Source organism: Manihot esculenta, chromosome 9, assembly GCF_001659605.2.
Source record: "Manihot esculenta cultivar AM560-2 chromosome 9, M.esculenta_v8, whole genome shotgun sequence".
NCBI lineage: Eukaryota > Viridiplantae > Streptophyta > Magnoliopsida > Malpighiales > Euphorbiaceae > Manihot > Manihot esculenta.
This window is the reverse complement of record NC_035169.2, coordinates 9,668,524-9,684,394: the sequence shown is the minus strand read 5'-3', so window position 1 is coordinate 9,684,394 and position 15,871 is coordinate 9,668,524. Positions and strand designations below refer to the sequence as shown.

General features: G+C 37.7%; 1 protein-coding gene and 1 long non-coding RNA gene across 10 annotated transcripts; one reads left to right on the top strand and one right to left on the bottom strand.

The window, feature by feature from the left end:
- The first annotated feature begins 1,998 nt into the window (after positions 1-1,998).
- Positions 1,999-14,149, top strand: LOC110621992 (transcriptional activator DEMETER). 9 transcript variants are annotated; one of them, XM_021766314.2, is made up of 20 exons: positions 2,005-2,192; positions 2,667-3,275; positions 3,762-5,567; positions 5,699-6,103; positions 6,756-6,846; positions 6,932-8,387; positions 8,504-8,583; positions 8,769-8,853; positions 8,926-9,017; positions 9,097-9,165; positions 9,284-9,320; positions 9,418-9,500; positions 9,921-10,382; positions 10,749-10,785; positions 10,878-10,935; positions 11,812-11,951; positions 12,058-12,123; positions 12,217-12,331; positions 12,433-12,471; positions 13,784-14,149. In XM_021766314.2, the coding sequence occupies exons 2-20, from the start codon at positions 2,840-2,842 to the stop codon at positions 13,915-13,917; spliced, it is 5,691 nt and encodes a 1,896-aa protein (XP_021622006.2). In that variant the 5' UTR covers positions 2,005-2,192; positions 2,667-2,839; the 3' UTR covers positions 13,918-14,149. The 9 variants fall into 9 exon arrangements, 8 of the variants coding, with proteins under 8 accessions (XP_021622012.2, XP_043816302.1, XP_021622011.2 ...); XM_021766317.2 differs by having other exon boundaries at positions 2,664-3,275; XM_021766315.2 differs by having other exon boundaries at positions 2,653-3,275.
- LOC122724671 lies at positions 10,229-14,880 on the bottom strand. The gene is made up of 3 exons (XR_006352118.1): positions 14,698-14,880; positions 13,750-14,007; positions 10,229-10,362 (listed from the first exon to the last, which is right to left on the bottom strand). It is a non-coding gene; the product is annotated as an uncharacterized LOC122724671 (long non-coding RNA).
- Between the last annotated feature and the right edge of the window lie 991 nt (positions 14,881-15,871).

Genomic DNA, 15,871 nt, shown 5'->3' with positions numbered 1-15,871 from the left:
CATCCTCCCAGGGGAGCTCCACCTTTCAAGACAACCCGGAGTCCTTCAGCTCTACCACAGCAAAACCCTCTACCCAGCCTTTTATTGAGTTCTTATGACCCGAAAATATGGACAGATCTCCGCGAGGGGCAAAATAGTAAAAGCCCTGACTCGCCTTCACTAGACAAAAAAAGGTAACAAACAGACACGCCGTGGGTGTGAACCCCCAGCTTAAGCAAACAGATCCAAAAGAACACATGAATAAAATGAAATTAGGAGGCAGCATCCGAGGGGTTATCCCGAAATACCGGAAGAACTCAATGAAAAAAAGGGAGAAGGGAAAAGTTAAACCATACTCTCGTTATTTGACAAAGAAGACCAAACTGCGGTCTCTTTGGGGGTCGATTAGACTAGAGGGAGGAGGATCGGGAAGAACGATCCTCTCATTGCGATAGAGAGCCCGAATATGGAAGAGAGGAGTATCCAGATACTCCCGAGAGAAGAAATTTTTCAAGGTGGAAGGAGTAATACTAGACTCTTGGTTAATGACATCAGGGAGCTTTGAGCTATCCATGGAGGAATGAAAAGCGTACCTTGAAAACGGCAGGGCAGGAGAACGGAGATAGCGATACACACAGAGAGCAGAGAAGAACAAGAGTTTTGGGAAGACTGAGAAAATTTGAATTTTGAAACAGTAAAATGAAGAAGAGACGTTTTAAGGGAAACTGTCCTCGAGCCGAACGGTCATAATGATCCTCGATATTTACCCCCTCATCATTCATGAAATAATTAATGAGAAGGTAAAGGGGCAATTGATGATCGCTGGGTTTCACTACCCCAATACAAGGCCAGGCCCGTGATGACAACTCTGGTCCATGGATCAAAAAACCCCCTCAATGAGCCGGCCTAGACCACCCGGCCTTGAGGTCAAACCTCCCTTGGGCCTCAGTCTCCTCAAGCCCAGCTCAGTTTTGAGACTTATCAGGAGATGGGATGACCGGCCCATCTGTCCAGCAGATCTGCTTACACGCGTGCCAGGAGAGAATTAAATGGTCGTTACGTATAGAACAGACGTCTGATATTTTTGTACGCCCGTATCTGTATGACAGAGACAGGTGGCCCAATAGCAGTAAGGCCGTTAGACGTCACTAGCAGACAAAGGAAAAGAATAAAAGGAGAGGGATCCTTCTCTTAGACTAAACTTACCCAACTATTATAAAACTCTATTTTCTCTGGATCTCAAAGTATTAAAAAGGAAGAAGAGGAAAAGAATAGGATAATTTGGTCTTTTACTATCTTTTTAACGATAAAAATAGACGAAATAATTATTTCGTTGACGTAGATAAAATATAAAGACATTTTAATAAATTTCTAAAAATATAAAAACTGACTTATTAATAATAATAGTAATATTCAGAGAATAAATTATAAATAATAATAATAATAATAATAATAATATATTTTATTTTGTAAAATTAATTTGCAAAATCATGAAATTTTTCTACAACTAACGTAATAACGAAGAAAGAATATTTAAAATTAGTATGGCCTAATCATTAATCAACAAAGCCACACCATCAAGAAAGACGTACTTCACCTTACATTAGTAAACTATGTACCAATGGGTCGCCAAAGGAAAACCATTAACCGCGTGAGGGAGCAAGAGCAGCCCCACTGGTCTCATGGCTAGCATTAACGGCAAGCAGACGGAGTCTAGCGATAATTAAAAAATTCTAGAATAGACATTTAACACGCTATCCTGTGCCAAGTGTCGGACATGCGCTGCCACGTTTACTCGCTCAGTTTTCGGTTTGCTCACGTGTGTTAGGCCTTCCTTGACGCTTCACAGGGTATGCTCACTGGCCACTGTGAATGGTCAATTATGCCCCTAGATGCATGACGTAATATCACGAGGGAAAATGTGTATATTTTAATCCTACAAGCCATCAACGATATCCAACTATAAATTTCAGCTACAAGACATAAAAGGTAATGAGAAAATTTGATAAAATATTATATTAAAAAATGGACTGATTACCGGGAAAGGGAGTTATCAGTTCAAAGGGAGCTCTGTGTAAATAAACAAAAGCTCATGTCTGTGTTTGGTTCCTTGCCTATTTTCTCTCACTTTCACGGAAAAAAGAGCTTTGTTAATAATTTTTCTTCTTCCTCAAGTGAGTCGAACAGATCTCCTGCATTGACTCAATCTTCAGGTGAGATTGTTACTAAAGGAATTTAGCCTTTTTTTTTAACATGTATTATAATATTTTCTGTTACATTAGTCTAGCAACAGAGGAGAATAAAGTGGCATTATCTGTGGAGATCACTTGAGAAAATCTGTTGGGATTTGGTTGTTTCTGCTATTGATATATTTCTGCATAGTAGGAAGACCCTTTTTTTTTACCCTTTTTTTTTCCTTTAATTTAGTCGAGTTCTCGGAGAAAATCATTTGTGAGTTCAGTTCCTTGCTGCCCTGGGAATAACTGCCCTCTACTTAAATGATCTGCTAACTCGAAAAGGTAACTGTTTTAGGAGCATTCCAATGAATTGGAGAAATTGGGCAGTGTTTCTGCTCTGTTTTACCTCAAACTGGGTTTTGCTCCTCTCAAATGTTTTTGTTTCTAACCATGTTAAAAATTAAAATATTTTGTTCCTATAGTGATTCCGTCTCAGTTTCTTTCTAGCAGGATGGTTTCATAAAATGGGGGTAGGAGATGAGGATTTAGCCGGGAAATCACAAACCACCTCAAAACTGTAGGAAGATTAAAACTTGCTTGAGCAACTGGAAGAGGGATGGAGACAAGGACATAAGAGGGAGAGAAAAGCTGAAAATTTATAACCATTTTCTCAAGCTTGAGCAATGGATACAGGCAAAGAGAACCAAAAAGAGTTGCAGGTGGAGGATTCGTGGATTCCAAAAACTCCTTTGAAGCCCAATCTACCAACACCACAGGTGATCTACACAACCACAGAAAACGAGTTGGGATTAAAAGGATTGTCACCTGGTTTTTCTCAAGAGAGTAGAGATGGAAGGTTGAGCGCATGTTTAGATTCCGCCGCCAATGGCAACTGGAAAGCAGCTTTAGAAGCTCAAAAGGGCATTACAGTTGACAGTGCTGAAACATGCAGAGGATTTCCCATCAACAGTACAGCCAGATGCAACTTTACATCTCTTTTGGCTCTTCAAGATCGAGCCTCAGCAACCACTACGAGTGCATTCAGATCAAATCTCCCTTTTATTAATGGCAATTACTCGCAGGAATCCCAGTGTAAGCTCAATCCATTTTATCTCTCTGGTAGGAATGGCTATAGTACATAATATTTTTTATTATTTGGACCCGACCTAAATCTAATAAAACGTATTTAAATAGTTATAATCGAATTTAAAATAAATTTAAATTTAAAAAATAATATCTATTACGGTTTATAAACCATATTCTAATTTTATGCATAGAATATTCAATGCTCGAATCTATTTATATAAATAATTTATTTAATATAAAAAATATATTTTATAATAATATTTATAAATGTTTATATTTTTTTATTTAAAAATTAAAATTTAAATATTTTTTAAAAGTATTAAATTTTTTAAATGAAAATTATTAATAAAAAAATGTTTTTTATATAAATTATTAATTAAAATATATAAAATTAAATGAATTCGAATTTTATTTCAATAAGAGTTTAAATATTACTAATATAAAATCGGTCGGGCAGTTTAATTTTCGTAGATATTCTGTCCGTTTATATTCCTACCCTCTGCCGTTTAATTTCTGCAGGCAGTACACAAACGCCGCCTCATGGACCTGCTTACGACCTTAACTCACCAGCAGACGGCAAGGCGACGTCTTGTATATTTCACTTAACACCAGAGAAGGACTCAACACTGGGATGCAGACAAGTCACTCAAGTGCACTATAACTACAGAGATCAAAGAGAGAATCAGCAAAGAAATGTGCTGCAGAATGAAACTTCTATAACAGCAGTTGACACCAACAGCCTCCAAACTGGCAGAGAACTCCAAAAGCTGGCAAAAGATTCATTGTCTACTGCTGTTTGTACAATAACCAAGGAGAATCACAATCCTGAAACACCACAGCAGAAACCAAGGAGGAAAAAGCACAGGCCAAAAGTAGTCACAGAAGGCAGGCCTAGGAGTAGAAAACCAGTTACTGCAAAGCCTGCTTCTTCCACTGAAACGCCAACCTTAAAGAGGAAGTATGTGCGAAAGAAACCACTTGACAACACCCCAAATCTGCCCCTGGCAGAATCTAAAATAAACCCAACAGGTAAAAGGCGTTATGTGCGAAAGAAACCACTCAATAAAGCCTCAGCAACTCCCCCAGTAGAAGCAGCCGGAGAATCTATTAATCCAAAGGCACTAGATCCTGCCAATAAGTCATGCAGAAGGTCGTTAAATTTTGACACTCAAGCAAAACTGGGAGATGACGACTCCAAATGTAAGCCAAATGCTAACAAAGATTCTCAGCCACAAGCACAACTAAGAAATCAATCAAAATCAACCGTGGATATTGGGCAAGGAATTGAAGTAATCGTAAAAACTACACAAGCATGCATTGCATGTGATCTTGCAGATTCTGTGAACCAAATGCTTAAAGAGTATATCTCATTGCCTGAAAAACAAGCACCAAGTGCAGCTTATGAGCTCATTGAAGGAGAAAATCACACAGTACTTCCTCTTCCTGCAAAGACTCATCCTCCAGGGGAAGAACAGAATGACAACTCACAGGAGAGCCACGCCAAAGAGGAAAACCAAGTGACTGGTACTGTACAGCAGAAAACCACACAGATCATGTTGCCAGCTGACACTGAACGGCCATCAGTAGATCCAGATGGCTCCACCTGCAGAACCTGCACAATTTTGCCAGATGAAGGAAAAGAAAATGGATCAAAAAGGAAGCTTTTCAGTTCCATTCAACAGCCAGATTCCTGCAGCACAAATCTATCTGGGATTCAGTACAATTCTTTACCTACGTACCAGAGAACACTTTCAAGCATTTTAAAGAAAAAGACTGAAAAGGGACAAAATTCAGCTGCATCCGGCAAATCCTGTATGACTTTTGCAAAAGACATAGGAAGAACAGTAATGACATGCCCACCAAAGGATGCCAGAGTAGATCCTTCTATCTCAACATCCAATTATTTGATTTCTGCCCCATGCACTGCTAATGCAGATGCACATGGAGAAACAGGCAGCCTTCAGTCTGAAAAGCAAAATTCTGGCCCCAATGCCAACCAAAAGAAGAGGTCAACAAAAAAGAGACCCCGAGGTCCTACTCAAATTCAAGATTTGGCTCAAGTAACCAAAATGAGGGGCCTGATGCGTCAAACTTACACAGTTGGACTCATACCAGCAGATTATAATGTACAGCAAGTTGAGGACTCAAATAGACCTCATGAATGTATAGAGGCTTTAGCAGAAGAAATGTGTGGAACACTGACAACAAAGAGAAGTAAGAAGAACGTCTCTCTAATTAATTCCACATCCTCCCCCACAAATTGGGAGCAATCACATGGGAAAATCATCTTATGCAATCAGAGCCAATTCTTAGCCCAGTCACTAGGTACTTCAAGTGAGAAATAGAACTTTAGTTGAGGAATAATAACTACTGTTACGAGATAGTTATCATCATAGCTTTTAAGTTATCTAAATACTATATCAAGTATTCCTCATTCAAGCAGCCTTTTGATGCAGGTACTCCTCCAGAAGTAATATGGGGCATATCTCACGTTGATGCTATAGTTGAGCAATTACAGCATCTAAACATTAATAGGGAAAATGGTGGCATAGCATATAAAGAACAGAGTGCTCTTGTTCCTTACTATATTGGAAATGAACAGAATGCACTTGTTCTTTATAGAAGAGATGGCACTATTATACCCTTTGCTGACTCATTTGTACCCATCAAGAAACGACGTCCACGACCTAAAGTTCACCTCGATGAAGAAACTAACAAAGTATGGAAACTTCTAATGGGAAACATCAATGGTGAAGGCATTGATGGAACTGATGAAGAGAAGGAGAAGTGGTGGGAAGAAGAACGAAAAGTTTTCCATGGGCGTGCGAACTCATTTATAGCACGAATGCATCTTGTACAAGGTACACCATTGCGATCTATCTAAAGCTTATACCATTTATTGGACTTCATGGTGATTAATAGCCAAGTAAATCCAGGAAAATATAGGCTATGCTAACTGAAATTTACCATCATTAAATTATAGGTAGACTCCTTAGTGAGATGAATATGTCAACAATGAAAGGCTTTGCATATATCAAGCATGGACTATTAGGATTTCAGAAATTATTTACGATGTGTCTACTGAATGCAAACATATCACTAGTATCTCTCAGAGTCAAAAGTAGTTCAAACTGAAATCTCAATGCCATCAAATTGTAGCTTATCAGGCAGCATAATTGACCAATCAGGAACTTGAAAGATTTTGAAGGCAGAACTTCATTGGCACTGAGCAGGGCCTTATAGTTGTGCATTTTGGAAATTTATAATTAGCTATTCTACAAGCACTACAGTACTTCAACAGCCAAAACTATGTACAATTCATTAGCAAGGAATGCATCTTACTCAAACTTGAAAATATAGGAAAGTAGCATCCAAAATACATAGATAAAATCTCAGAACAACTTAACTTTAATGTGTATAAGCATCTTAACCAGAAACTCGATCTAGACAGCTTTCCTTTGACAATTTTAACTTTCTAATTTATGGACAAATGGTATAATATCATTTCTGCAGGGGATAGGCGCTTCTCTCAATGGAAGGGATCAGTTGTTGACTCGGTGATTGGAGTATTTCTTACCCAAAATGTCTCTGACCATCTTTCTAGGTAAAAATGAGTCTCCTAGATTATTTTATCACTGTATAGAGGCAGAAAAGGAGAAGAAAAACCTCTTACTGATTATTTTCTGCAGTTCTGCATTCATGTCACTTGCTGCACGTTTTCCTTTGAAGTCGGCTAACAATCAATGCTTTGAAGAAAGAACAAGCTCAGTAATTGAGAAACCAATAGCATGCATGCCAGATCTAGAAGAAGCCATAAAATGGAATGGGACACCAAATCAATCAATTTGTGACCAAAGTTCCATGACCCTCCATGAGTCTGAGCTTGATGAGGAACAAGAGGTAGTGAATAGCAATGCATCCTCTACAAGCAGTATTGGGATTATTAGCTCTATAAGTGGCTTAGAGACATACTATGAATCAAAGGTAAACAGATTAACAACAGATACCACCAAGACAGCAAATAATGGTTATACAAGGGAAAAGAGAAGCGAGATAAATGATGCATTTTCATCTCAAAATTCTGTTATTTCATCTCAAAACTCTGTGGATTCACCAACTGCTCAAGCTGCTGAAAGAAAAGAATCATTCTCAGGGAACTCAGAAGCAGAAGATTTAATTGATAGATCTAAATTCAATAGTTGGAACAGCTCTAGTTCTTTTATGGAGCTTTTAATAAAGGCTGGATCTAACAAGCTACATGAAGTCCAGAGCCATGGATATGACAGAGTCTTTCCTGATCAGAACTCAAAAGATGAGTGTAACAAAACCCAAAATGCAGGAAATGACTTCCACATGCATAAGAAATACAATGTAGATTGTCCTAGAAGCACCTTAGAAGCATCTGCAATTCCATCCAATAACTGTCAATCGCATCTTATTTCCAACTTAGGAGGCGTGGGATTTGAGTACTATGAGATGTTTACCGAGGAAACAAGATGTTATGAAATATCAAAGAACCACAGAAGAAACTCTGTGAAAGAACCAAGTTTATTTACATCAGAATGTACCAGTCAAACTACAGATGAAAATAATATGACCATTGCTGCTCAAGAAGCATCCATATCTCCAACTCCAAATAATCCATCATGCAGCAAGTTTCAAGGCAAGCACACAACCACACAAACTCAAGGAAAGCTTGTTGAAGACCTTCCCATTTTCAGCAAATCATTGGATCAGATGCAAAACAATGAAATGCAGGAAAATCTGTACGTGTCACTGTCAAACCCAGGAGAAAGCTTAGATATTGTGGAAAGTAGCAGCGGACTTAATCCACAACAAAAGAATTCACCAAAAACAACAGAACTAGACTTGATTGAACGTGGCCTTGCAGAAATTAAGGAGACTAAAGAAATGAATGCTGCCACCAGAAAAGCAAAAAGCAGAAGGGTTGGAAAGGAGATAAGAGAACATGTTGACTGGGATGAGTTAAGAAAACAGGCAGAAGCAAATGAGAAGAAAAGACAAAGAACACAGAACACAATGGACTCATTGGACTGGGAAGCTGTAAGATGTGCAGATGTTAATGAGATTGCCAATGCAATCAAGGAGCGTGGGATGAACAATGTGCTTGCAGAACGTATAAAGGTACAAATATATTACATTCCAGAAGAACCCAGATTAAATTCTAAAAAAAAAAAAAATCTTTTTTACTCACAATGAGCCCTTCGGGTCAGTTGACACTAACCACTATATTCATCCAGAATTTTCTTAATCGACTGGTTAGAGAACACGGAAGCATTGATCTGGAATGGCTGAGAGATGTTCCACCAGACAAAGCGAAGTAAGCATAAAGCATTAATTCTAAGCATTAGTTTTAGAACTGGTTGAACACATCAATAGACGACTTCAGCAGTTAGTGTATCACCAAGACATGAGTTTTTGCTAGTAATATCATATGGTAAATAGAAAGTATATTGCTTGTTTGGTCTATTAAAATATATACTGAAATATAAAATGTTTTTGTAGAGAGTATCTACTAAGCATAAGGGGACTGGGACTGAAAAGTGTGGAGTGTGTACGGCTTCTCACACTTCACCATCTTGCTTTTCCAGTAAGTTTAAACTAGTTTAACTTCTATCAGAAACGAACGGAACATATATCAACCTTTATCAATGTTTAACAGGTTGACACAAATGTTGGACGTATAGCTGTACGATTGGGCTGGGTCCCTCTTCAGCCACTGCCCGAATCACTTCAATTACACCTTCTAGAGCTGTTAGTACTACAAACTAAAACACAAATGACATCAACTGCGCTTACTAAAAACAACATTTCTACTGTTGTCCATGCACAGGTACCCTGTGCTGGAATCAATTCAAAAACATCTTTGGCCCCGACTGTGCAAGCTTGACCAGAGAACACTGTAAAGATAAACTCCACTTGATTTAACACTCTTGAATGATAAATGCATATGCCATAAAATTTGTCAAGTTATTCTTGATTAAAATTGTTCACTAATCCATTGCAGAATCAATTAACAGGTATGAACTGCATTACCAGATGATCACTTTTGGAAAGGTGCATTTTACTTACTTTAAACTTGAAATTACATGTTCATTTTTTTTTTTTTTTGGTTAGTGAGAAGGAGAATCTAAGAAGGTTTGAGATTGTGCAGGTATTCTGTACCAAAAGCAAGCCCAATTGCAATGCCTGTCCAATGCGAGGAGAATGCAGACACTTCGCTAGTGCATTTGCCAGGTTTGCGTAAATCTTGCTACCCTTACAATACATGCTGCTGGAACTGCACCAAAATGCAGGATTTACTCTCGCACACTCACCACCATCTAGAGCTATTATTTCCAATGTTAATCGTAAAAAGTAAAAACCAAGAACAGTCTGAACTCAGATTAAGTATGCAACGGAGCTGCAAACAATGGAGTTATCGTCTAGCAATATGAATCTCAATGTAATTTAAGCAAAACTAGCTACAGATAGGATGTATACATCAAGTAATATGAATAGACTCTGGATATAATCACCTTGGTTATTTCCATTGAGCAAAAACCAGGGATGAATGAGAGAACCACAAACCCTTATGGTAAACTGAAAATATTCTGCTGCAAATGAATGAAAAGCAACAGTTGCTGTGAACTTACAGATGAACCATGTTGAGTGCAGTGCAAGACTCGCCTTACCTGGGCCAGAAGAAAAAGGTATAGTGAGTGCAACTGAAAACAGGACAGTTAAGCAAAACCCTACTGTGATGAGTGATCAACTGCCACTGCCGCTACCCCAGGCCACTGAACCATCAGAAGGAAATCAGCAGTCAGAATCCAACAGATATCTTGCAGTCATTAATTGTGAACCTATTGTTGAAGAGCCATCATCACCAGAACCAGAATGCCCTCAAGTCACAGAAGCTGATATGGAAGATACCTTCTGTGAGGATCCTGATGAAATTCCGACAATCAAACTGAATATTGAAGAGTTCACTCAAAATTTGCAGAACTACATGCAAGAAAATATGGAACTTCAAGAAGGTGATATGTCAAAAGCGTTGGTTGCTCTGACATCGGAAGCAGCTTCCATTCCCACACCCAAGCTCAAGCATGTAAGTCGGCTGCGAACAGAGCACCAAGTGTAAGTAGTCATCTCATCTCCCTTATTAGAACAGTTATGAATTGGTATTTCCAAATGTCATAATTCAATTGGATTAGGAATGATTATCCATTGGACCTTGCACGTTTATGAGGTTTAACTTTATTGGCCTGAAACTGAGGGAAAAAAAAAAAGAATATACTTGAAAAATTAGCTGTTAATCCTTATTCTATGGACAAAGACAAGAAAAGCAGAGCAGTCCGCCAAAGAATGTAATGATAATAAGCAAAAATATCCACCATTGAACACAGAAAGCAAATTGATTCCAACAAATTTTTGGTTGATTATGCTAATGGGACCAATCCTTCTATCGTATACTAATTTTTTTTCCCCTTTTGCCACATGCAGTTACGAACTTCCAGACAGCCACCCTCTTCTGCAAGGGGTTAGTCATTGCATCCAGCTAAACAAGGCTATTAATTTGCCACACATTAACCAAATTCCTTTCCTAATGAAAATCTTCTGATTCTACTTCAGTTGGATAGACGAGAACCTGATGATCCATGCTCTTACCTTCTTGCTATATGGACACCGGGTAAGTAAAAGACAGACAAACCAATGAGAGTAAATTCCTTTCTGCACTGTTAGGAACATGACTCAAGCCACAACTTCAGTAATAACTCAGCCTCAAAATATTGTATGCTTGATTAGCAATAAAACATACCAAGCCACGGCCTTGAGAATGAGCTCTTAAAAATATCACATGTACAGAGATAAAGAGAATCATTCTAACTTCGTAATGCCAGCTTCAAAGCTTGCAAGCTTGACACACTGCTTAGTTCAACTCAGTTATAAAGCAATGGTTAGGTAGAGTCATAACTCCTTAGCAATGGTCACTTAGAACCATATGTCCTTATAAAGTCATGAGAAATAGTTGTTTTTTGGAAGGGTAACGACAGGAAAAAACCCTATTTACAATTATCCATTCATATGCTGCTATCTTCCTTAAACAATTGTGGGTATTTTTAGAATGGATTTCAAGATCCTTGCACAAGTTAATTTCCCATTGAACAGTTTACTTAAACCCAAAGTGATTCCAGCATACCAATGTTTTGATGTTGCTTAAGCTTATTAGCATTGTAATGATTTGTTGAAAACAGCCCCAACCAGGTTGATTGCTTCTTTTTTTAAAGAAATCGGTTACATGCTGAAAAGAAGTCAAAGGAATTGCGGTTCATACAAATGGTCCACTATCAATATGGGCCACCCTTTATTTACTTTTCATACAAAAGCTCAAAGGACAGGTTATTTAAACCATAAGATATGCAAAGCCCAAAGAATCCAAGTGTTGGGCTAATCTTAGCTCGGTCATGCACCCGATGCATTGAGAGTTCAAATTATGTCAAGCAAACGGTAAACTTACATTGTCTTGATGTAGTTCAGTACATTTTTTATTAATTGCTCCCATCAGGTGAAACGGCAAATTCCATTCAGCCACCTGAAAGTAGATGCAACTCGCAAGAATATGGCAAATTGTGTGATGAGAAGACATGTTTCTCTTGCAACTGTAAACGTGAAGCAAATTCACAAATTGTTCGAGGGACACTTTTGGTGAGAATATTTATTCAAACATTTCATTATGGTCTTGCTTGACGTCTCTTAGAAATGATGAAACGGTGCAAGTCAAACACTAAACAATATAACACATCATCAACAGATACCATGTCGAACGGCAATGAGAGGGAGCTTTCCCCTGAATGGCACATATTTTCAAGTTAATGAGGTAAATTCACTCTGAAACTGACTTATTCAACTCCTATCTGTGGGCTGCACATCTTTTAAAACTTCAAAAAAAGTTACCAATATGATTATGCAGGTTTTTGCGGACCATGACTCTAGTTTGAACCCAATTGACGTTCCTAGAACCTGGATATGGAACCTACCAAGACGAACGGTTTACTTTGGGACATCAATACCAACAATATTTAAAGGTAAAGTTTCTAATTAGATTATAGTCCTAATGAATAACAATTAGTCCTAACAAATAGCTGAGTACATCATTGGCCCTCCCCTTTTTTCTGTGGTCCATCAGGTTTGACAACAGAAGGTATTCAACACTGTTTTTGGAGAGGTAATGATTCTCTACTTTTATGTCATCCTAGCTGCTTTGGTTTGAATATTTTGCATCTTTAGCCACACAAAACTATAGTAAAACCTTGCCACATATTATAGACAAATGAACATGTCCAGCATTAGCGTTTACAGATGACATTGCTTGCCTTAAGACTTACCTAAGTAACCTATACCATACTTTGTAAATATGTTTACATATAGTGGTGAAGGATAGTAAAACTTTGTAATACATGTATTTACTATATTTTTAACCCTACTAACCCTATTACGACTTAGGCCTCCTACCTTCACATTGTAACATTTTGCATGGGAGGTATTGTAATTTACATCATCTATTCTCCAGTATCCCAGATCTATGTGCGATAGACACAAACTCAACACAAGTTGACAAAATTTTCCCAACTCCATTATCCTTAAGAAGGCCAGCTGAATATGTTCAGCTAACATTAATAGACAGGAAATACAGGCATCTTCAATATGTTATCATTTTATATAATTTCTGAGTAAGACGTGGCCAAATTAAACTTTATTTCAGATGGAACAACTTATTATCTGACCTGTTGATGTTGCAATAAAACATGAAAAATCAAAGCACACGCACAGCTGACAACATCTACGTTTCAAAGCTTTCGATCTCTCTTAAATGGGATTCATGGGAAACCTATCACCTGTGGAACTGTTTTTCAAATCAGGGTGAGGAGAAAATAATTTCAAAACTGGGGTGAGCTGAAAAATATTTTAAAATACAGGGTGGGTGAGTCAATGTTCCACGGCAGAAGGGACATATTCGAACATGTCTTGTATTATTTGACATGCTCGATACTAATAGAGTATTGTTTGACATGCGCGATACTAATAGTGTAGAACGTGTAGGTTTGACACATTATGACTGTTGAATATCGACTCCGGCACTCTTATTTTTGAAAAAGCTCTTACCTGTGTCTAAACCTGTACGTATGCACATCCACCCCACATGCAAGCACCAGTTGGTGCGCCTAGTGCAGTGACTGGAGAGAGAGAATGGCTATAATAACATAGATTGAAATTCTCACATGCAATTATCAATCCATAGCCAACATGATCATAAGATCATTGACATTAACCTTCATCAAAAGCACACATGTTATTATATGTGCGTCCGTGCATATTAGTTTAAGTCTTCCTTTTCTAAATGTACGAAAACGTTTCAAAATTAATATTTTTACTAAAATGGTTAACCTTTTCTTCCTAATTGGACTTAACTGTGATCGCTTGTCAATAATATACATCTGCAAACCTGTTCCTTAATTGTGCACGTTGATGGATTGTAGGATATGTTTGCGTGAGAGGATTTGACCAGAAGACACGGGCACCTCGTCCTTTGATAGCCAGGCTGCATTTCCCCGCCAGCAAGTTAAACAAGGCAAAAGGCAAGAATTCTAATGATTCGCAAATGGTGCCTTAAAATAACCACCACCGTTCCCAGAAAGCACAGATGACTATATGAGAGTGCTCAGGCGACAATAACCAACAGCCTCACTTCGATGAATGTAACCTGTTTTTCATCAACAACCAAAAAAAGGCAAAATTCGAGTTGAGTTGTATAATCCCATAACTGAAGAGAATGTAGCATGTACATGGTTTAACAAGACTAATTTCGTTAATTTTATGCTCGAATTTGAGCCATTGTTCTGAAACAGACTGCGCATCACATAGTACACAAACATAGAGAAAATTAAGAGCTAGGTAATCCGAATCTGATGATAGAAAACAAGAAAAACGAAAAATGCGAGATGGTTAGGTTTAGAGCAACTGCAACAGCAGCAATTCTCCAAACACCACACTTCCCTTCTTGGTTTACAATAAACAGCATCTAAATATTCAACCGAGTCCTAAATGTTGATGATTTTGGAAATTAACCTATTCATAACTACAATGGCATCCTGAAACATAATTCAACCTCCGATCGGTGGATCCAGTTATATTTAACCATAAATTCATATCGGACAAAAAGAAAAATCATATAAAGTTTTGCTAAGAGGCTCAGACACGATTCAATAAATTCCATTTTAGACATAATTCCAGAGATAAACCATCATTTTCAACTGGAGAGAGGCAGGAGATATGAAGCCGATAGCAACAGATAGTAGAATCGAACTCAAAGCCAGCAAAAAGAAGCACAAAAACCAAAACCCAATCGAACATCCATGGATTGGTGATGAAGGTAAGAATCAAAGAAACGTACCATTCGCTTGGAGCAGCGACGGAGAGTGACTGCTGAGGAAGAGAGACGGGACAGGTTTTGGTAAAATAGCTACATTTGCCGCCTTAGCGCCATTTTAATCTTCGTTTTCCCTCCCAGTTAGGCCTTTCAGTTTAACGAAACGCCCTTGTGTTTGAAACATGCGCCACACGTGGCGAGTTTGAGGATCTTGGTGGACTTGGCGGGCTGTAAAAGCGAAAAAGAAAATTGTCAAATTCATGGCTGAACTATATTTAAAATGAAAAATATTTTATTTTATTTTTCTGTCTAAATTTACACAGAAAACTTATTAAACACCATCAAAAAATCTCAATTGAAACTTTTAATTATAATTCAAGCTAAATTTGAATTAAAATATAACTTTCAATATTCTTTACCCTTCAATATAGTTTAAGAGGAAATTTGATTTTCTTATTGCATGACTATGTATACTTCCATGCCAAAAAACTCCGTTGGTTCTCCTCATTACTAATAATAACACAATATATTTATTAAAAAAAAAAAAGTAAAGTTTTACAAATGAACACATTACTGGATCAAATATTACCACTCTCACTAAGTTTTCTTTTTTCTTATTGGGTCTCCTTCTTTGCTGAGCCTTTCGGCTTCCTTCGTCCCTATTTTTTTTGTAGAGTTTCCCAACTCATCTTCGGTTACACTGGACATAAAAGGGTTTGAAGATTTTGCCTTGGGTTTTTTTCTTCAAGTTGTTTAAAATTGCTGTGTTTTAAGGAATAGTTCATCTTTAGGGATTATATATCAAGCTCTAAAAGCTATTAATGGTGGCACTCAAGCCTCATTAACGCTATAAAGCTTTGGCCATCACTTTATTCCCACGGCGATTTGCTGATATAGTTTGTTTTTCTTGGTCTATTGCTGCTACCATTGTTTGATGGCATGTTAGGATACACACGATTTCTGATTCTTCAATCAATCTCTGCCACTTCTTCTTTTTTAGTTTTCTGGTTCTCATAGCCTCCAATCCCATTGCATGCAAGTTGTGACATGCTATTTTAGAAGCGCATAATAATTTTTCATAAAAGATGTCTATCTATAGTTTTTATTGAGATAATTTTCTCCCAAAAAAACTTGCGTTTATTTGTTTTCTCGATCAAGCTAACTTTTCTCCGTCCATTTCCATGGGCTTTTGGGCAGG